The sequence below is a fragment of the Chaetodon trifascialis genome, chromosome 2 (assembly GCF_039877785.1).
Source record: "Chaetodon trifascialis isolate fChaTrf1 chromosome 2, fChaTrf1.hap1, whole genome shotgun sequence".
In the NCBI taxonomy this organism is placed as follows: domain Eukaryota; kingdom Metazoa; phylum Chordata; class Actinopteri; order Chaetodontiformes; family Chaetodontidae; genus Chaetodon; species Chaetodon trifascialis.
The window spans coordinates 2,767,909-2,789,809 of NC_092057.1; the positions used below are offsets into that span (position 1 = coordinate 2,767,909).

The 21,901-nt window shown below is 45.7% G+C and overlaps 1 protein-coding gene across 2 annotated transcripts in view; it reads right to left on the reverse strand.

Moving 5' to 3' along the window:
* sdk1b (sidekick cell adhesion molecule 1b) overlaps window positions 1-21,901 on the reverse strand; it is a 234,843-nt gene that overhangs the window by 14,956 nt on the left and 197,986 nt on the right. For both annotated transcript variants that reach the window (XM_070981407.1, XM_070981414.1), the window contains exons 27-34: window positions 21,562-21,677; window positions 18,139-18,325; window positions 17,173-17,271; window positions 12,613-12,807; window positions 4,931-5,132; window positions 1,341-1,444; window positions 1,156-1,226; window positions 201-339 (exon numbers count right to left, since the gene is read on the reverse strand). In XM_070981407.1, the coding sequence (XP_070837508.1) occupies window positions 201-339; window positions 1,156-1,226; window positions 1,341-1,444; window positions 4,931-5,132; window positions 12,613-12,807; window positions 17,173-17,271; window positions 18,139-18,325; window positions 21,562-21,677 (1,113 nt within the window). The remainder of the gene's footprint in view (window positions 1-200; window positions 340-1,155; window positions 1,227-1,340; window positions 1,445-4,930; window positions 5,133-12,612; window positions 12,808-17,172; window positions 17,272-18,138; window positions 18,326-21,561; window positions 21,678-21,901) is intronic.

The following is a 21,901-nucleotide window of genomic DNA, read 5'->3' on the forward strand; positions in this document are numbered from 1 at the left end:
TTGATAAACTATCCAAGCGACAGTACCCCCTGTTTGCAATCAAGTTTAAAAAATTACCAAGCATTTCAAATGACAAGACTGACCCTTAAATCACTGTAAACTGCATATCTGCTGAGCAGCGTCACAGGCTAACAGGCACAGCAACAGTAAGTAAGGGGGGCAGAGCTTAGCGAACAGTTGACATTAGCATCGGTACTCACTCGTAATGAGGGCACTTGTGGTGTTGTTTTTGGTTGCCTGGACTTCTGCTTCAGTGACACTGGAGGCGTTTACTGGGAGCTCTCTGTAATACAGCCGGTATCCAGTCAGCATCCCGTTGACACTGTCATCACTGGGAGGCTGAAACACACACAGGCGCATATGAAGAGGTATTAGTACTCCGGCTCTCACAGAAAGAAGAAACTTCTGCGAACTCTGCACTGAGCTCATTTTCATTTTCGTGGCGTAGCGAGGTGACTGACGGGACACTGGCAGGCTGGCGGAGCAGTATTTTATCAGCAGAGTCCAGTTTAAAGGGCTGCTGGATTGGTCTGGCTGTAACCCGCACAGACCCAGTGATGCTTCAGTGGGTTTGGCACTCCTGTAAAGGATGATGAAATTGCTGGTGACTTTGTTTTTCATTGCCTCCTTGTGTTTTGACGTAGGGCTAGAAGGAATGAGAGAAGACGCTTCCAAACAGAAGAGGAAGAGTGACAAGCCGTGAAGTAGCCATGCTTTGTTTACCGTCTCTTCACATGTCACTGCTGCTGCAATCCCGCCTTGATTTTGTCCCTTCTCTCTTTTCCTCTGTTGTTGTACATTGCTGATGTTTGCTTCCCTTGCCCTCTAAAATCTCTCCTGCTGGTATATCCTCATTAAGATTTTGATCATTTCTCTCCCCCAGCCAGGACTGTCTGTCCCTCCGTCTGTCCGTCCCTCCCTCTCGCCATCCCTCCAATCTGTCGGTGTTGCCCTCTGACCCTTCCTGGTTCAATAAATAATGATAATTGCATCCACAGACACAAACACGTACAAATACTGAGCGCAGTGAGTCTGCGGGGGTCTCATTCTCCAAGCAGGTGATTAACCTGCACTCAAAGTTTTGCTGTGTAGCTGTGTGCGTACATAATGCATGCGTATCTTAGGGATCACTGTTGTGTTAGGAGCCTGAAATACCTTCCACTGCACCAGGACTGAGGTAGTGGTTGTTGGTTTCACTGCGAGGATCACTGGAGGCTCATCAGGCACTGGACAGGAAACAGAGAAAAGAGTGAGGACGAAAGAGACAGTTACAGTCCTTCTCTATCATCTTTCCAAATCCACACATCTTCCTCTGTCCATCAGCGTTCCCAGTCTCTCACCATCCTGCAGGGTTGTAACAGCCTCTGTCTCTTTGCTGAGGACGCTGTCTCCCACGTCGTTGGTGGCCAGCATCCGAAACTTGTACGATGTGAAGGGCTTCAGCCTGTAAGCGCAAACACGCATACACATGGACAGATGGGCGAGAAGTGCAATTAATATAACTTTCATTCACAGGCTATTTCTTCATTTTGATCTGTGAACCCCACATAGCTCTGTGTGTGAATGGGTGAATGTGTCATGTGTTGTAAACACTCTGAGTGGCTGCAGTCCACCTGTCCACCTTCTGTGTGCAAAGAAAATCTCATTGCCTACGGACAGTTTTCCTTTCATATTTGCATTCATTCATCATGAAAAATGATATTTCCATTTCATTTCCAATAGATGTTTGGACATAATTCAGCCCATGATTCATAACATTTTGATGTGGTTTCATTATGCATTCATTGCATTTGTATTCAGCCGGAAAACAGGTAAACCACTTCCTCACCAAACAGCACTGTGAGCGTCTGTAGCAGCCCACAAACAAAAGACATTTGTGAAGCGTTCTTTTTAATGTTTTGACTGTGCATCGTCTACATCAGCTTGTGGTCTTTCTCTCCTCTTACTCTACCACAAAAACACACAAAAGAGGCGCATGCAAACAATAAAATGACTCGCTCATTGAATTGTTTGCACACAAGTGGTCAAAAAGTGGTCAGAAACTCAGACGGCTGTCTGTAACACTTCGGGAATAACTTCCTCCCGAAACCACCTCCTCCCCCTCTCAGTGGCCTCTGCAGAGCAGACAAGGTCTCCAGTAATAATCATCTCACACCTTTCTTAATTGTCTCCACTGTCAAAGTATTTTTGCTGCCATACTACTGCAACATCTTATCTGCATTTCTCCTCTGAGCAAGGTGAGTGCATTACTAAGCACAGAATATCAATGTACATCAGTCATTTTGAAAACACTTTACTCTAGAGTCACTTAACAATCAGCCTGGTGAGCATGCACCCATTGTTAGGGAGCAGTCGAACAACTGTGTGCTATGGTGCCTTTCAGCATGCTAATAGCTTAAATGTACAAGCTGCTACACACTTAAGGAAATTGATTAAAATTTCAAAAGGACACGCGGTGGCAAAGCAGTCATTTCTCCTCATTTTTTATTGAGTTAAACTATTATTAAGTTAAGAGGAACAATTGAATAATTTGGAACAAGAAGTCATTCCACCCCACCTTCTATCACTTACAAGGTCCATCTCTAGAATGTATTTACCTCAAAGACTAGAGGAGACCAGTTAGATATTCAGCAGGCAACAGGAGACCTGCTCAAGTGTCTCCTGTATAATAATGAGATGGACCCAATGAGGGACAAGAAACCCTGTGGGGTTGTGGGTATCGTAGGAATAGAACATCAAAGACATTGAGCTCAAAGAGGGCCAGTACCAACAGCACTGGGAGGATGTTAAGGACAGTGTCTGAGAGTGTGTGTTTTCTGTGTGTGTGTGTGTGTTTATGTGTGCATCAGCCTGGGGACCTCGATGTTTTGGTTCCAAAGACGTCTCAGCGGAGAACAACAATTAAGGATAGATGACGAGTAAGTATGAGCGCGAGCATGTGGAGATGTACGCTAATTCCTCCATCCGGCGCTGTAATGAGAGCACTCAGTGATAGAACGAGCTGGAAAACTGCATCAAAACAACAACAGCAGCACCACCATCATGGCAGAGAGACTCTCCCCGAGGCAGGCTGAAACAGGCTGGCGCAGACACTCTTCAGCATCTCAAATAGCCTTGTGATAGAATTCGCGACCGAGTGCTCGTCAGCGGTCACGAAGCAGAAGACAACGCGGGGAGTGCACGCTATACACAAGCGAAGCCTCATCACAGATCTGCTTCTCAGGCCGTCAGGGAAGTGGCATCCATTCTGACCATTATCACCTGCTGCCGTGACGACAGTCTCACCAGGACGAAGAGGAGGAGGGACGCAGAGATGGATGGATAAAGAAGACATGCAATAGGAATGACACCCTCATCCAGGGATGAGCTGATGTGATACTCGAGGATGAACGAGGAAAAAAATGTCGGCCGTATGGTTTCTGACAGCGCTGGCTGTTGATGGATGGACTGAAGGAGGGAAGGAGGTGGTGAACACAAGAGGAATGACAGACGAAAAGGTAAGAACGCTGTGGGGAGAGGCAACAGACAAACGGCGCACACAAACTTGAAAGCACGAAGGCAGAGTGAGAAAAGAAGCGCTAAGAGAAGAAGGCAGAGCGGTTCCTGCTGTGCCTGTGTGATTAGGTGACTGAGATCCTCCACGCTTCTGCAGTGATTATGATTACGCTGCTCTCCCTGCTGCTGCTTTTCTGCTCTTTTTTTGTCCACAAACCTTTTCGGTACGTCATGTGCTAAATAAATAAAACTTTTCCGTTTCCTGTTCTAATTCTCTGTTGTTCGCTGTGACAATTCACAGCACAATACCCCCCCACCCCCCACCATCCACTCCTCTCCCCAAGGATGCATAAACATAACAAGAATTTTTTACCGACTGCTTTAACTAATTCAAGTCCAGCATGTCATGCTAACCAAAGCTGCCATGTTGGGACTAAGAGAATGCAAAAAACCCCCAAAAGCAATGCTGAATTTTCATTGCTGTTTTCTTCAAGGATACTTGAGACAGCCAACTGACTGCTAAGTAACCCCCCGCCTCGCCTTCAGCGCTGCTGCTAAACCTGTCAAGCTTCCCGTTCTTGCAGAGCACATATGAGGTTTACAATAACCACAGCGGCAGAAACAATGGGTCCTTGATGTCAGCTCAACGTTTTATCAGCTTGAACTAGCAAGCTATTTAAGCTAATGTTAGCTCAACAAGTTATTTGAACACCTTTTCTGCTGCCTACCTTTTGATATTTCAAGAATCTTGTAAAAGGGTCTTAAATATGTACCTGGCTTCATACATGATAGCATGCTAAAGCTAACAGGTCCAGGCAAAAAGGCTTGTATTGTAATGTAGATATGATAAATATGATGTCTAAAATCTAATGTTTGTAAATATGATGGAACAATGTGAAATCAGTTATTTCATTGAAACATAATTCTGAGCTGCTTAGCTAACATATTTGGGCAAGCAGCCAACATCACAACAGGCTTTTAGGATAAGGAACACCTGATCGGTCTGTTAAATATAATACATCATGGGTAACCTTGCTGGAAGGTTAACCTCCCAAAAATCCAACAAAGAGCAGGACAGAGATGCTAATGTTAGCCTACACGCTGATCCATGACAGGCTTCCACACAGTGGGGAAATACAACACAGTGGATGTAGTGAACGGAGCTTTTTATACTGTAACCTGCAACCCATAAAGTATGAAAGGCATGAAAGCCATGCTAACATCTGCATGTTATGCAAGAGCAAGCATGCCCATCATAGATTTTTGCTCTTGTGTTTTTGGTTTTTCTGGACACTTAAAAAAGCTTGACAGGGATGCCAAACGCAGCTATAGTTGCTAAGCTGTGAACAGAAAATCATCTGGGGGAGGGGTTTAGCTTGCAGTCAGTTGCCTTTCATGTGCGTGTGTATGAATGTACATATGTGCACGTGTGTACCTGTCAATGGTCCAGGTGGTCACGTTGTACAAGATGTCAGCCGTGTGTGTGATCCAGTCCCCACTGGGCAGCTCTTTGACCTGCAGAGTGAAGTACCTCAGCGGGGAGGAGCCGGAGCCACCCGTCACCCAGTGAAGGCGGAGACGGCGAGATTCCACCTCGTCCTGAGGGACAGACAACTTCCTGGGCGGCTGGGGACGCTCTGTGGATGTGGTGAGGTGGCCAGTGTTGATGAGGAGGGAGGGGGTGGAAGTGGGAGCAGGAGAGGGAAGAAAGAGCAACAAATGACTTGATTGGTAGAGTAATTTCAATTTGATGAAAAAACATTTTGCTTGATATTCTGATAGCTGAAACATTCATTCGTGTGCAAAATGACATCATTTAGTAGTTTAACGTTGTGTGATTGGGTAACCACACACCACCACATGCATCAACGTGTGCGTATTTCGATTCATCAGAGACGTTAAGAGATTAAGACACAGTGACAAATTACAGGACAGAGACACACTTATCTCCACAGCAAACACATTTTGCATTGGAGATAAGTACAAGCACACGCCTCCTGAATAACTTCAGCGCTCTTATTATCATACGTGTGTGTGTGTGTGTGTGTGTGTGCGTGCGTGTGCGTGCGTTGGGGGACTGACACCACAGTGAGGGGGCGAGCTCGAGACAGCATAGCTTCTCTTCACACACAGTGGGATGTGTCGTGGTGGAAACATATTTAGACACGTTCAGACTCCTGGAGGGTACACTGAGTTCAGTTTTAGTCGCACTTTGGAGGGAATCATTATGAAATACGCTTCCTTCTCGTACCTGTAATAATCTTTCCTCTTCAGGGGTGCAGTTATGCTTTCTCTGTCTGAAGTCATACACATGCATGTGTGTAAAAAGCCGATGGGAGGACCGGCTGCTCGTATAGCTGACATGTGAGAAGCCAGTTTACTGCAGAGAGCTGAGAGTAGCCCGGACACATAAATGCATATAAACAAGCCGAGTTCCCTGTATACAAACATCTGCATTCAATATGTTTCTTCACTCATTAATTCTGGCCTATCCTGTAGCGATGCATGCTGAAACGAATCCTCACCTGGACAAATGGAGACTATTAAAAACCGTATGCTGCAAACACCTTTTAAGACGGGACATGCAGCCTACACCTACATCACAAATGCACCAGCGTGACTGCTGCACTGCATATGTATGTTTAAATGAAACAAGACATTAAACCACTGCAGCATCAAAGGAACAATTTAACAATTTCTCAACAGACTCTGTGTGTGTGTGTGTGTGTGCGTGCGTGTGTGCGTGTGTGTGCACTTGTCTTCGCTATTCAATTAGAAGATGAGAGATGGCTCTGGGAGTCAGTATCATTGTACAACTGTGTTGGCAGTAGCTGTGTGATTAGTGGACGTGCATGCAAACATGCACGCACACACACACACAAACAAAAACAAGGTGTGTGGGGGGGCTTTACTGTTTAATTTCAGGGGCGTCACCTTATCGATTAAGTCCAGAAATAAAAGCATTATCGATTCTCTCTGAAGTCTAATTAATCTGCACTTATGTTCTCAAACACGTGCACAATAACGGCCGCATGCACGCAGCCTGACATCCACACATGCGCCTGCCTCCCTCCATTCATCCTTATCACAAGTAATTTAAGTCAAATCTGTTTGCCTCCCCTCTCCCATCACATCCTTCTTCTTCAGTCCCCTCAAGATTCGACTATTATCTCCCTCTTTCGTTTCCCTGATAGCATCTACGTCTCCTGTCTGTTCTCCTCTTGTTCTGCTCCGCGGTTAAGATCATGTTCTGATAATGAACTCATAATTGTCAGAACAAGCGCTGCCCTTTGAGCACTCACATGACTGTTTACTGCTACGCAAGGGAGAGGAGAGGAGTGCGTTGGACGTGTGGAAGAAAGAAGAAACGGGGTGAGAGGAGGGAAAAATACTGTTGTTGGGGGATGAATTCTGCTAAATATGCTCCTGTATGTTGTCCATTACCTTATCAGTTATCACCCTCTTGGAGAGCAAAACAAGCAGAGATAAATCTCTCTCGAGGGAGTTGTGGTTTTCTCTAATTCATTCATGCACACGCGCACTACCTCACACACATGCACAACCACACTCAAAAAGCCAATTTTCTTTTTCTAGGGATTAAGTTGGGCTCTTCAGCATCATCAGAAAGAGATCTCTATTAGGCTATTCTGTCTATCTCGCAGTGAGAATAGGCCATTATGTTGCTGAAGTGGAACAGAGAACCACTAAATTCTACTCCAAAGAAATCCTGATAATGATGCTGCTGATGTTATGATTTCTGATCCAATTAAAACGCACTACACAAGCTGATAGCTCCAAATAGAATATGTGACATCGTGATTCCAGGTTTTCATAGAAATCCACTTCACTGTTACAGTTGAATACGGGGACTTTTGTAGCATTTCAATGCTTTACTAGACATACACAGAGCCGGCTGACAGAAAACTGGAGAGAGAGATCAGGGCTGACATATATCACAGGCTGTGCGCCTCGTTCACACCAAAGTTATTCATGCGATAGCCTACTGAGACACCACTGTAAATTTATTTTTAAAGTGATATTTCACTCGGGTGGGAAGCTCTGCAGGTATCTTTATCAACGGGTTACATCACCCTGCTCACAGAATGTTATACAAACGCCAATCTTGGAGCCCATCGACTCTCATCTGGGGGAGATTTAGCCTCTGGGAGCAACAACCTTTATTTCAGGCCCCTCGATGAGCCAGCATATATATCGAGTAACAGATAACAGATATCTTGGCTGGCTTCCTTTTCTATATGCAGGTTATTGTGAGCAGTCCAAGTAGCAGCTTGACTTTCAACCTCAACATTTTGGCTAATCTCTATGAACAGACATTTGAATGAAGGTAAACTTAAGAAAGCTAATAAGAAGCTAAACCGGTTCAGAGATGCATTCTGCCGCTTTTGCTCGCCACACCAAAGCCTGCTCAAATGCGGTTGGTCGGTACTACTCGGACTACAAATGGACTATAAACAGGATCCTTGTCCTTTGTTTTGGGGGTTGTGGCTGATGGCGGTGACCGTGTAGTTGTGACAGGGCTCGTGTAAAGGCACAGTTCCTGAATCTGGGCTGTGTGCACGTCTCAGCGGATTGAGCGTTTTGATACTTCCACAGTATTTACAGAGCACCCAGACCTGCTTTATAATCCAAAAAGTTATGAAAATCTCACTTTCTACTAAATAACACCTGAAATGAGATGAATATCATTAAAAGTTAGAAGGGCATACTGGCAAAAGAAGACAAAAATATCAGGATGGCAAATCTACATATCTGTAATCAGTATTTTAAAATGAACACTGGATCAACCAGAGCATTTTAGCATCTTTCAGCTCACTGTTTGGGTTTAACGGCCTGCAACTTTACTGCTTTGGTTGACTGTCACCGCTCTAATCAGCATATCTAAACAGTCAGGTATTTCTCTCAAGAGTTGATGGAGACGGACGCAGTGCTGAAGGAGTGTAATTACTGGACTTTCATTCATCGGGTGGACACAAACACCACCTCTAATGAATGTTGCTCCATAACTGCTGGATGTGTAAACATGCTACTGTGCTCATCTGCCAACAGGTTTTCAATATCAACAGTTTAAGGTGATAATATATAAGTGCTGTGTTTACAGCTCATATCTGCTGCTCCCCAAGTGGCCATAAAAAAGTGTTGTTTGGAAGCAGCATCTGAGGGTGAAAACGTAATTATCTTCAGTTCTGAGTCCACGCTGGAAACAGTCGGGCTCCTCGGGCCACGCTCTGGCTCAGAGAACAAACACTGCGTTCAGGTCGTCACGTAACATCACTGACAGCCTGTAACTAACGCTCGTGTGGACTGACGTACTTTATATGGATGATGGATCTGCTGTCTGGAATGTTCTGGTCACAAAACTCCTTTTAAAAATCTGTAATGTGGCCTTGCTTTGGCTAAACATTGCATAACACTGTCTTCAACTCTTTGTTAGCAGTTAAGCCACAGACAGACCTGCTTTCGACTGCGGGTTCACGTGTGCGTCTCGTATCCTGTGTCTGTTTGGAGTGTTGCTTTTCCACGACCTCACAAATGAATGCTACGCGTCCTCAAGATGAGCAGTAGAGGCAGTGTAGGGGCAGCGTGGAGATGTGACAGGGTCAGAGGTCAGTAGGCTCATCAGCAGCAACAACAATGATGAAAAGCACTCAAGACTCATAGAGCAAGTCTGCAACGGCTAATGTGACACATCTGCAGTGATAAACGTGCTCATCAGAACAGCTGGCTGTCGCTTTTCCTGCCTAGAGCTCAGAATTAAGAGAACAGCATCCTCCTCGAATGTTGCCTGTCATCGTTGAATCTTTCATGAACTGTAACCAAAAACGGCACCTATACAACCTCGTCCACACATACACACACAGCAGCAGCCTGCCTCGAAGGCAGATCAGCCTCTGAGACACAAAAGTGGGATTTTAGTGACCATCCTGATCATGAGCAGTAAAGTCTTCCTTCTAATGACGTGTCACTGTGTGAACTGTAACCACGGCGGAGATACTAAACTTCATACTGAGGTACTAAGCTTCATTCTGAACGAGCTGAAGACACGACAGCAGTTGGCTGAAGCAGGACGAGAGAATGGAGCATAAGTCTCGACCACATAAAAAGTTTTTATAGTATATAGTATAGTTTTTTTGTTTCTAAATTGAAGGAAAAAAGCTGCCCTGCTCACAAGTCAAGTCACTGTAAAAATCTGCTCTCATTTCTGGCCGCTGACTGCGTGTTGGAGGACGTTCTTCTTCTGTTACAGGTTTTCAGAGACAAAACTGTCTTCGGAGAGTAACTGTCGCTGCTCAGCCTCCTACATCTCGCCATCGGCACGGGCTGTCATACTTAACGTTTGAGTGTGCTTCTGTTTTAAAATTCCTGCGATTTCACAGTTTATACCCCATGATGAGGCCAGTGACTGCTAAAATTAGATGAAACGTTAAGGAGAAATGAGCAACATTTAAGCTGCCCTAAAAGAGAAGATTACCATGACTGCAGAGCGCAGACAGAACTATTGATCAGCGGTAACGACTTTGTTGTAGAATGTAAGATTTATGGCTTCAGAGCTTGCTTTCTACTCTCTTCTCTGGCAAAAAAAAGACTTCTACTGCAACACGTTGCCACTCTCGTTCTCTTTCTCACCTACTAAATGTGCATTTCTCACCCGCCCACCACAGAGCATGGTGCTGGGAGAAAGCAGCCAGTGTCGAGACAGTCGAGTGAGAGAGGCTAATAATTCTTGTTGTTTCACTCAACAAGTCAATTAAGTTTGGCATGTTCTCCAGATCCTACCAACACACTGAATGCTACAAAGGTCTTTGGTCTAGTAATGTACAATTTTTCATGGTAATTTCACAAAGCTGGCCAGACGCCCCTTCTTGATGGACTACTGTCTCATGGACACGGACAGTTTCTGGAGTCTCATTATGTCCCTGCAGGAGGGTTAATACCTGGTGAATTCAGTATCTATATTTACTGCCAAGCAGCTCTTCATCAGTGATGTAATTCAGTTTCTAAATGTCATTTGGTCTTGTTCTGCATGTAAAATGTCACCCACATGGAAAAGGTCATACTTTTTATCTTGTGCTAATATTTGGTGCACAGAAACAATAGATCCTGCATGTCCCATGTTGATGTGCTGATAATCTGTCCGAACTCTGCGTCTGAAGCTCCTCTGCGAGGACTTCACATCAGCTACAACTCATTACACCTCTGAGTAGGGCTTCAAGTTTTCCATTTGAGAGTTAATATGAAACGAGCTACAGAATAGCTGGAGTTGTCTCCTTCAATAGACTTCCAATGGCAAACATTTTGAAAATCACAGGTACAACTATTAACGTTAATCGAGGCAGTCCTGCTTAAAATTGTCTCATTTACAGAGCTTCAAGCATTCTGTGGTTTATTCAGCACGTTTAATTCGCTTATGTATTACAATACTTGAATGTGAATTTGATTACAGTTTCTCAGTGCTTTGGTGCAAATGCCACATGAGACACATGACCCTTATATATTGGGAGTGCATAAAAAAAGCACATTTTACTCTTCATTAGTTCAAGCTAACACCCAATTACTTTTGTAGAATTATCCAGCGACGGAGAGAATTTATTTTTACAGGAATAAAATGAAAACATTTGTTACATTGTTTCATTAGTGTGGATTTCAATACCGGTTCAGGATTAAAACAGTTACAGTTTCGACCTCTTTCAATGTAACGAGAGAAAAGCCTGGGAATGTTTGGAGCCTCAGAGGCTCTTGAGATGGAAGCTTTCTTTAAAGTTTCGTCATCATCCCCAAACGCCCCCATCAGTGACCATCAACCACATACTGTTTACTTCTACAGGTCTTTTTCACAGTTTGACTGAGCGGGACAATCACCAGTGCAACAAACAACACTATTGATGACTCTGCTCCATTTAGACCTTCAGACATTTATACCTGCTGCTGTTATTGCCTGTCAAAATGTTATTGGCCTATTAAAAGTCTTAAAGCTCCAGAAAAATTGGTTTCAACTTTTAAGTATTTCTCTATAACATTAAATAGTCATGACTTAATAAGCAACAATAAACATTGAAGAAAACATCTCCAGGTTTTATTTAATAAAGCTGTGGGAGGCAGTTTATTTTAGAAGTCACTGGGGAAAACTCCTTAATAACCTTTCAGCATATTGTAATTCAAGCAGGCGAACCGACGAGACTTCTGCACCTCCTCTTTACTGTTTTCAGGCTTTAGGAAATCTAACCTGCGACGGGAAACTTTGGCCAATCACAGGTCATTTCAGAGAGAGGACATTCGTGCTGGCTGTTGTACGAATGCAGATGCACGTGCAGGTCCCTTCAGAGGGTGCAAACCGACTCTTGCATACCCAGATCTATCGCCACACCTCATCTGATTGTTGTGCCAGTGCTGGAGAAAGTGAACGTCTGATTCAATGGTGGAATATCCTGAAGAAATTCCTGCAACATCTGATAAATTTCCTCTACCTCTTTTCCCTACAACGTCGTATAGTACAAAACACTTCTGTCAACACGTTCCGGCTCCACATGGAGCTTCAGACTCATTATGTTCGATGCCGTGGCGCTCGTATCGACGAGCGGCAAAGAGGCATGATGATAAACAGAGGGAAAAAACTTTTGAGGGGGAACAGTGCTGTTAGACGGCGTCACAGCTTCCTCTGAAGCCTGGGGGACTCGGAGCTGTGGAGAGCTGGTGGGGCGTCTTTGCGAAGACGCGTCACGGCGAGAGGAACCTGATGTTGCCTCGCTCTGCGGAGAGCTCAGTGAATCTGCTCCATCAGGACTGCGTGGGTTTGATTCGATCAACGACCCCACACAGATGCCAGATTTTGGTTCAAATATTGGTACACTGTGTTTGGTGCATGGACGTATGTGACATCACCATTTTCCAATGTTCAACCATTTCAAACCAGTAAGATGTGTGTGTGTATGTATGTTTTCTAGGGCTTTAAATGTAATGAACGAAACATCTGAAAGAGGTATTTGACCTTTATCCCATGCTGGCCCTGTTTCTCTCTGCATTTTGTCTTCATGGCCAGAGATACATATGATAGCTAATCAAACAGCATGTAAAGCTGAAGTGTAGGTGCGTGTCCTTCACCTCTACGTTCAGTGGTAACAACCAGGGCTTCCTGCTCTTCGCCCCAGCCCACGGCAGTGCGAGCAGTCAGTCGGAACACGTAGGTCTGCTCAGGGGAGAGTCCTGTGACGGTGAACTGTCGAGCGTTGGAGCCCACCTCCACTGTGGTCCAGCGCTGAGGGTCCCTGCTGTCCAGGCGGTAGGAGATCTGGTAACCTTGAGAGGGACAGAAGGAAAGACAGACAGACGAGGAAGACGGTTGAAAGTCTGTGTGAAAGTCTTGTGTGTTTCTCTGAGTTTTTGTGGCCTACTTTAGATCACAGAGCCCACAGGAATCAAAGACGGCACAATACGAGACTGGAAAAGCCTGAAAACAATGCCGCGCACCACACACTCTCATTTCCGCACCAAGACATACAAACACTTCTCTGCAGTTCCTGAAACTGTCCTCGTCTTTTCTGCAGGGATCTGATTTATGAAGCTGCTTTGCCATAAGTACCTGTCTGTGTATTGAGCCCTGAGACTCTGCGTTTACGAAAAAAACATTTTAAAAAAAGCTGGAAAGAAAGTCATAATTCTGTCATCGAACACCGCGCACACACACACACACACACACACACACACACACACACACACACACACACACACACACACGCACACACGTCCCAGCTCACATACTGACATTCCCTGACACACACATTATATAAACATACACCCTCTCTTCCGTCCCCTTGGCTATGACCCACGGTGCACACGGCTCGTGTCTGTCCCTCTGTCTCATGTGCAGTAGGCCATGTAATAACACTAACACCCCTCAACACACACACACACACACACACACACACACACACGCACACACACACACACACACACACTTAAACCACTGATCCCCGACCATGCCTTCCACACGCCGCTGGACTCACAAAGGCTCGCAATATGAAGATTGCATGGTGCACCAAATCCACACAAGTGTGCGGAGGTGAGTGGTTCGCAGTCAAACCGAGGGCGGTAATCTGCTCAGAGGCACCTAATCTGGTTGCGCGGGTGATAATCTCATCAGATATTCTGATTGTATATTAATGTGAACACGGTGTGTGGAAGATTAATGGATAACAGCAAGATAACAAATCCTCTTGCATCCAAACAATTGGGTCAGAGCACGGCATTATCTTCTGCACTGAATATCATCAGGACGTCGCTGCCCTCAGCTGCAGGAGGCTAAATCTCCATTACAAAGTGACTGTGTCATGTTATTGAAAGCCCATCTCCGCTTTCCATGTGCGGTCATAGCTTCCTACTTGGCGTTCAAACTGCGCATGTGTACGCACGTCTTTGCCTTCGGCTGCTCGGCGCTCCCTGGCCTTGTCTGCTGCTAACAGAAAGAACACGCTCTTCCTGTGTCCGTTTCTCGTCTCGTCACGCCTCCAGGCTTAGCCTCATCATCATCACCATATCTAAGATCTATGGACGGTTTTCTTCTGTCCAAACTGTGACTGAATGCTGTGGCTTTTCTGTGCCTGCGTGGGTTTTCTCCCACCATCAAAGCATGCGTCTCAGGTCAGTCCTCTTCTAAGTGTCCTTGAACGAGATGCTGGCTCAGAGCAGGAGCTGGTCCCCGGGCGCCGCACACTGGCTGCCCACTGCTCCTCCTTATAATGAAGAGAACGAATTTCACTGTTTTTACTGAGAATGTCTGTATGTGACGAGAGAGGAATCTTCTTCTTCTTAAAGTGTTTTGTATTGCATTTCTGCTGTAAGGCCCAAAGAAGCGGTAGACGCTAAGATTATGAATGCATTAATCAAAGTAAGTGGGGATGACTCATTTATCCTGTGTTTACTGCTACTGTCTTTTAATTTTTGATATTTTCCTTCTCATATATAGAATGGTCCCTGATTAAAGTGCCACACTCATAAACCGTTGGAAGGGATTCCTGTGATCACACGTGGACACCACCATCACTGTTGCTGTTCCTTACAGTATGTACGACTAATGAAGCAGTTGCTGTGGTACTTTTTTTGCAGAGAGCATGAGTGGTACGCAGTTGTGTGCTAACAGGCAGTGATGCAATACGTGAGGCAACTGGCATCAAAGTGCAACTGCAATCAAACTGTCAATTAAACTTCAGAAAGAGACGAATGTCTGATGTTGCACGGCTGAGCAGCTCCTCCATTTTCTTCGAGCGCTGCATTGTGGAACAGCAGTGTTCATCAACAGCACACTTAAGAAATCACACATTTTTAGTACGATCTGCCTCAGAGAGTGTCACCGAGCTCAGATAATGAAAAATAATTCATGATTAGGAGTCGTACATTTTTAAAAGTACAGTTCAACCCAAGACAAGCCAAACAATCTCGATGAATAAACAGCACAACAGGTAAGTGTGGAAAAAGGAATTTCTGATTATGGGGTGAAAAAAAAGAGCATTTTTACTTCATAAGAAGTGAGAAGCACAAAGAACGACATGGTGCAGAATTGGGCCCCCTTCAGCTGCCCTGCTTTGGTGTATGGACACAACCCCCACTCGAGCCTTCACTGGGATGCAGCTTGTATTTGCCACCGGGATGTTCGTGTGGCTGTGTAACATTCAAAGACAGGTCACGTGATAACACAAATGCCTCACTTTGCCACATGAGACTGTGCAGCTTCTGTGGTCTTGTTTCTCCTCTGTCCACCTTCTGCGTCCGTCCCCGATGGGCTGAGAACCCAAGGAGAAACGAGGCAGTGCTAGAGAAACCGGGGGACTACAGTTATTTGTATCTGCATAAACACACACAGGTACACGCATACGGTCTCCACACACGCACACACACACACACACACACACACACACACACACGCGCGCGCGCGCCTCGTACTTAGCAAGGACACAGCAGGACTGTGTGTTTGTGCGATCCACAGAGAGAGATTTGCCCTCCCACTCATCCTTCTGTCACATAGTGGTGTCGCACTAAATGTCCTCCCCCTTACAATACAGTCACACATCACTCACACTGTCCTGCTCGACCCCCCCCTCCCGACTGAGAGGACAAGCTCCACTCCCTCCCCTCTGCGAAACGTACACACACACACAAATGCTTGTGCTTCTATCCTTGTGAGGACACTGGTTGACGTAATGGATGCTGTAGCCCAGGGCTTCTCAGCGCTGTCATTCAAAGGTCAGAGGTCTGGAACAATTGCCCCTAACAAAATATTATTTAACCAATGCATTTATAATCTCTTCTGATTGGACCAGCGAGAGACTGAGGCAGACAAGGCTTTGTCCAAGGGCCAGAGATCTTCTGAGCAGACACTGTGGAGGGTTCCTCTAACTTAAAGTTATATTTCTGAGTCTATATTAGTGTCAACAGACTCCTAAATACACTGAAAATCCATCATGATACTGAGCTAGTTAAGACCTCCACTAAGGAGGCAGCCAGCGCTCTGTACAAAACCCCCAGTTCAGCTACAGATGACTGAGCCCTTGTTGACGATCCGTACGGCGGGTGAGCTATAAATTACGGACCTTTTGGCTCGTTGTCGGGTTGGCAAGCTAAGGGACAGTCACTCTCAGGAGGAGGGGGCCTCTTCCACGGGTGTGTTACATCAGACGGACACATTTTCTGAATTCAGTTATATTCAGGTATATATGGGCTGGATTTGACCTATAGGCCACCAGTTGATGATACGGGCTGGCCTACCACCTTAACCATCACGACCTAATTCTAACCTTCAAACAGCCCTTTGCTGCTCTGTCAGACAGTGAGGACGGGCCAAAATGTCCTCACCTTCCAAATCTGTCCTCACTCCGTTGGTTAAACTTGTTCCAGTCCTCTATGTAGTATCAGTGCATACACACACACACACACACACACACACACACACACACACACACACACACACACACACACACACACACACACACACACACACACACACCTGTCCCTCCCCTCACCTCCATACATCTCCTCTCTGCTGTCGCCTGGTGTTCTCTCTGTTTCCGGCTCAGCAGCTCTCACATCCCTCTCGCCTCTCTTGTTCTTCATTAATCTGTTCTTTCTGATTCGCTCTGCATGCTGGACTTCGCACTTTCAGAAACAACTGATATGTGTTTATATGTGAGGCTATGTATGCATTTGGGAAGGTGTCTCGCTTCAGCAGCTATAATAGTCCCTTTCCCAGGTACAAGCTTGATCACTGACACACACGCAGTCACGCGCGCACACACACACACACACACACAGACGTACACAAGCACACAAACCTTGGCAGTGAAGTGGGGAGTGGTGAGGAGCGAGCTGACCCTTGTTTGAAAGCTAAAAACAGAATCAGCTCTTTTCCATTTTACGGCTTTTACTTCCTTCCTTCCCTGAAAGATCACAGCGGTGTGCGTGAGAGTGAGTGTGTGTGTGTGTGTGTGTGTGTGTGTGTGTGTGTGTGCACCAGTTTAAAACAGCTAACTCACTCTCTCTATTAGCCAATCTCTGTCCTTCAGCAACTGAAAGCACATCTATTGTTATCACAAGCGTAAAACACAGGATTACGATTTCAATGTTGCTCTCAAATATCTCATTTCTTGCACATGTGTGTGTTGATTTTTGTACCTAGCATGATGCCGTTAGGGTTTGTGGGTGGCTGCCAAACCACCCGAACTGATGACAGTCGAACTTCTGGAAACACCATCCTGACAGGGGGGCCTGGGACTGGAGAGAGAAGCACAGACGAGCGTTGGCAGCAGAATGAAACTGTAATAATATACACAAAGAGCAGCAGAAAGACGCTCAAAGAGACTCCTTCAGTAGTGTGATGGGAAAGAGCATTTCTGGTATGATGGTCCCAAGGTTCACAGATGTATGTGCATATGCCCCCCCCCCCCCCCCCCCCCCCCACGCTCACACACGCAGAGTGAGCATCTTATACATTTTTAAGAGGCACTTCTAAAGACACAAAATAGAAAATGTAATTTTATTTATTAAATGTCTTTTTTCCTGATAAAAATACACGTTCCACATGACTGAATACATGTCAAAATGTGTACGTGTGTGTGTGCGTGTGTGTGTGTGTGTGTGTGTGTACAGTATGTGTATGTGTCTGACTGACAGACAGGAGGGAGGTTCATTATACATTGCCGGGAATTGACTTTCCCGTTCTTGTTTCATCCTGAAATGAGAAAAACTTTTCAAACGTGACACTGTTTGATAGAGGATGAGTACGAGCGTGCACGTGTAAGTCTTGCTGTGTGTGCGCTTTTGAGCGTGCTTGTGTGTGTGCGTGCCCGTGTGCTTGTGTTTTATTATTCAGACAGACCGGAGCAGGTTGCCGCCATCCTGGAAAGTCTGCTGTGATTGCATCTGAACAGATCTGCACACGTTACACACTAACACACACACACACAATGTGTACTCCATGTCTGGGCTGTGGTGGGGGTCTGAGGGGTGCGCTGAGTGCAGTGGACTGAGGGAAAGAGGCTGCTGGCTGCGCTGACAGCAGACGTGTAAAGAGGTGAAAAACAGCGACTGAGGTGAGAAGAAGGCAAACTGCTGCACAGAAAGGTCAGAGCGGGATCCTACCATCTTCTTTGGTTCGGAGCAGTAGGGGGTTGCTGGGGGGGCCGTCACCCATCTGCGTGTACGCCAGCACCTGCAGCATGTACACCGTGTATTTCTGGAGAGCCCCGAGGAGCAGCGACACGCTCCCCTCTCCTGCTGCCACCTGAACACTGGGGGGACCTTCTGAGTCCTTCTCGCTGTACAGCACCTGGACACAGGTGAACAGAAGCAGGCATGCATGGCACACAGGTGATCACAATCAGACACACAGACAAGAAGTGAACATATACCACGAGTTAGATCCTGCAGGTTACACTCTGGTTACAGCAGCTTTGGCAGCTTTAAAGGATAGAAGGTTTGTAATGGCAATTTCAGTGTCATGGTCTCAGGTTTTGTTCAGGCACTTTAATTTATATTTACTCTTTTTTCCCTTTGCTTCAGCTGGCTCGGTGCGGAGAGGCGGGGCCGTCGGCTCGGGGGCGAGGCACACGAGACGCACCTGCAGCTCATCGGCAATTAGCCGGCTTCTTATGCTCCACTCACACTCATTCCTGTGCCAGACTATTCCTGAGTCCAGCCGTGTACTCTCGTGTCTCTCGTTCTCGAGCTTTTCTCTAGCCTATCGTATCGGTAGTGTGTAATTTGAAGGTATCTGTGCCATCCGCCAGTTTTTGCATAGGGCGTGTTTTTTTGTTACAAGCTTTCGTAAGTCTTGTCTCTCCCTTTTGGAGTTTTTCTGTTTGTTTGTATTCTTTGAGTTTTTCCCCTCGTGGTGATTTTTGGTTGTACTTTGTTTTCTAATAAATCCCTGATTTGTGACTCTGCGTTTTTGGGTTCTGGCCTTGATTTAACACACGTAACATTCAGTTCCTTGTACTTCATCTACTTGAGACACCCCACCTCCCATTTCCTCACCAGGATATCAGGTCCATCCATCCATCCATTTTCCATGCCGCTTATCCCTTTCGGGGTCGCGGGGGGGCCGGAGCCTATCTCGGCTGTCAATGGGCGAGAGGCGGGTACACCCTGGACCGGTCGCCAGCCGATCGCAGGATATCAGGTCCTTTTGTGTTTTAAATTCTGATGTCTAGACCTCTTAATGTCTACATACAAAGTCCTGCAGGATGCCTCCAGTGTGAGCCACCCCCTAGGTAGTCGGCTCCGATACCTACAGCAGACCAAAAGGTACGAATACACACCTTTGGGTAGGGGGGTGTTCCTAAGGTATAAATGTTTAGCTCTCCCCATGCTTGGGGTCTTTCTTCATTCGACCGCTCGTGTGATGATTGACCTTTTCTTTGCAAAGAACATAAAAACCTTGTCGGCTGGCAGAAGTCTCTATTTCATTCTTCACCAGCAGCACAGAATTTCCACAACAGGTCGGCGATGTACAAACGCTCAGCACTCGTAGACTCGTCTGCAGCACTTTCTAACGTGATGGTTCATCATGTTGTTTGCAGAACTTCTTTCTGCTGCCCCCAAGCGGTGCAAACATCAGTTATTGCGGGGTCACAAATACAAACTTTCATCTTTGAAAGAAGCAGAGTAATTTCCTGTAACAGCTGGACACTGTAGTGTTTAGTGAGTCTTACTCAAACATTCAGTGTGAGAAGTGTTTTCGGTGACGACTGCTGCTGAGAGCGGCATATGTGGAACTGACTCAAAAGATAGCGCCCATGTCCATCATCGTCAAGTCGAGTCGGTTTGTTTCATACAGCACAAAATCACAAATCACACATCGGTATCGTTACAGAGGACCACATCAGATACGGTGTGGCTCCATGGTGAGTCCTGACCACAGAGGAGGTCTGTGGCTCAGAGGCTTCACCTGTTGGCTTCATGGGATCTGTTGACAAGGAGAAAACTGAAACAGCTACCAAAACTGATCCTGAAATTAAAATTACACCATTTAAAAAAACTGCACTGCATTCGCGACGGGAACGTGTGTCAATACCTGCTTTTTCTTCCTCTCAGTTTTTTTATCATATTCATGAACTCCACGTCACACTTAAAGCCATTTTGAAGGAAAATGTCAGATTCTAAAAACAGAAATAGATTTAGCAGTGCGTGGAAGGAGGCAGAGGAGCCGTTCGACATCTACTTGGGGATGGAAGGTGTTGAAGAGCTGCTGCTGGCAGCCGCTTCTCATCTATTAACATGGTAGGCACACCGCTCAGTGTGATCCTCAGGAGGGCACAAAAAAACAGACAGATGGGGAGTGTGATGTGCTTTGGGCACGGCGGATGATATGACCTGAATTTTACATTTTTAAACACTGGATGCTACTGGTTTACATCACACCGTCACAGGCTGTTTTCTTCTCTACATGTATGTATTTATAACACAGCCATGTCTGCGAGATTGAGGATATTTATCCTCCCTTTAAAGCTTTGTTCTGCTATATTTTGTTTGGGTGGTGATTAAACTCAATGCCACTTTTATATTGGCAAACATAATTTGTACGTGCTTTCTCTTTGTTCAGTTTTCTTTTCTAAGGATGCTGCCAGGCGCTACTTATGTGCCTCTGAGAAAGCAACACAGCAAAAATAAAGACAACTGCTGTGTGCCTTCTCTTTATTTTAAAAGCACACGAGAAGTGGAGTACATGGTAATAAAGCCCTGGAGGATGTGCGTAGGAGCCCACAAAAAGCAGGTGGAACCACGTCGGCTGTAAAAGGAGGAATGTGGCTGCCAGTAAGCGGTGCACGCAGGAAGAAGAAGTGCACCTTGCACTTCGCCATCAATAGTATTTATTCAGTTTTCTAAGGAACCCGCACGCCAGAGCATGTCAGCTGCTTCCATTCGGAGGCAGCAGCAACACAGACTTCTCCAACTCAGTTTGGAGGAACAAGACAGGGACGAGCTGTAATTTGGTGGATGTGGACAGACTGTAGGCGATGCTGTTGAAGTGGGTTGCAAGTCTGGACTTAAATACTAATGCACAATCTCCAAAGCACAATCACGTAACGCATGCATGCTCAACAAATCACCTTCTCCTACAGGAGCTGCAGTTTATGCTTTAAATTTCGAATAAACAAAACACTTTTCAAAACCAACAGGCTTTATGGATTATTGTCCATTTTTCATTCATGAATAATCCAGCCATTGTTTCTACGACAACATGATATAAACTGTTGTATTATGAAAGGGTATTAAACATTAAAGCCTCTCTCATATGAATGCACACACACACACACACACACACGCCCAAACGTACTCATTGTCGTCGGGTGTTTTTAAAAGCAGTAATGTGGGAAGAACAAACTGGAGCACTTACACGCTATTACGTCATATTCGTCTTACATTAGATTTTTGTGTGCATATCTGTGTGTGTGAGGGTGCTGGAGGAGGGGATAACGGGCAAAGGGGGGCAAGTGAGAATGCCAGGGTTGATTGTGTGTGTGTGTGTGTGTGTGTGTGTGTGTGTTTGAGTGTTTTATACACCTTATATCCAAGTATGGCTCCATTCTTGTGTGCCAGAGGGAGGGGAGACCATGTGAGCAGGATCCTGGTGGAACTCAAAGCCTCAGCAGTCACGTTCACCGGAGATCCAGATGGAACTAGAGAACACACACACGCACGCACGCACGCACGCACGCACGCACGCACACGCACACGCACACACACACACACACACACACACACACACACACACACACACACACACACACACTCCGTCATTACCGACAGTGAACTATAATTCAACACTGACCAAGTACTGAACACACCTTCCAGTCCTTTTGAAGTGAAAACTGTACTGATGTCTTCAAAAAATGGATAATTT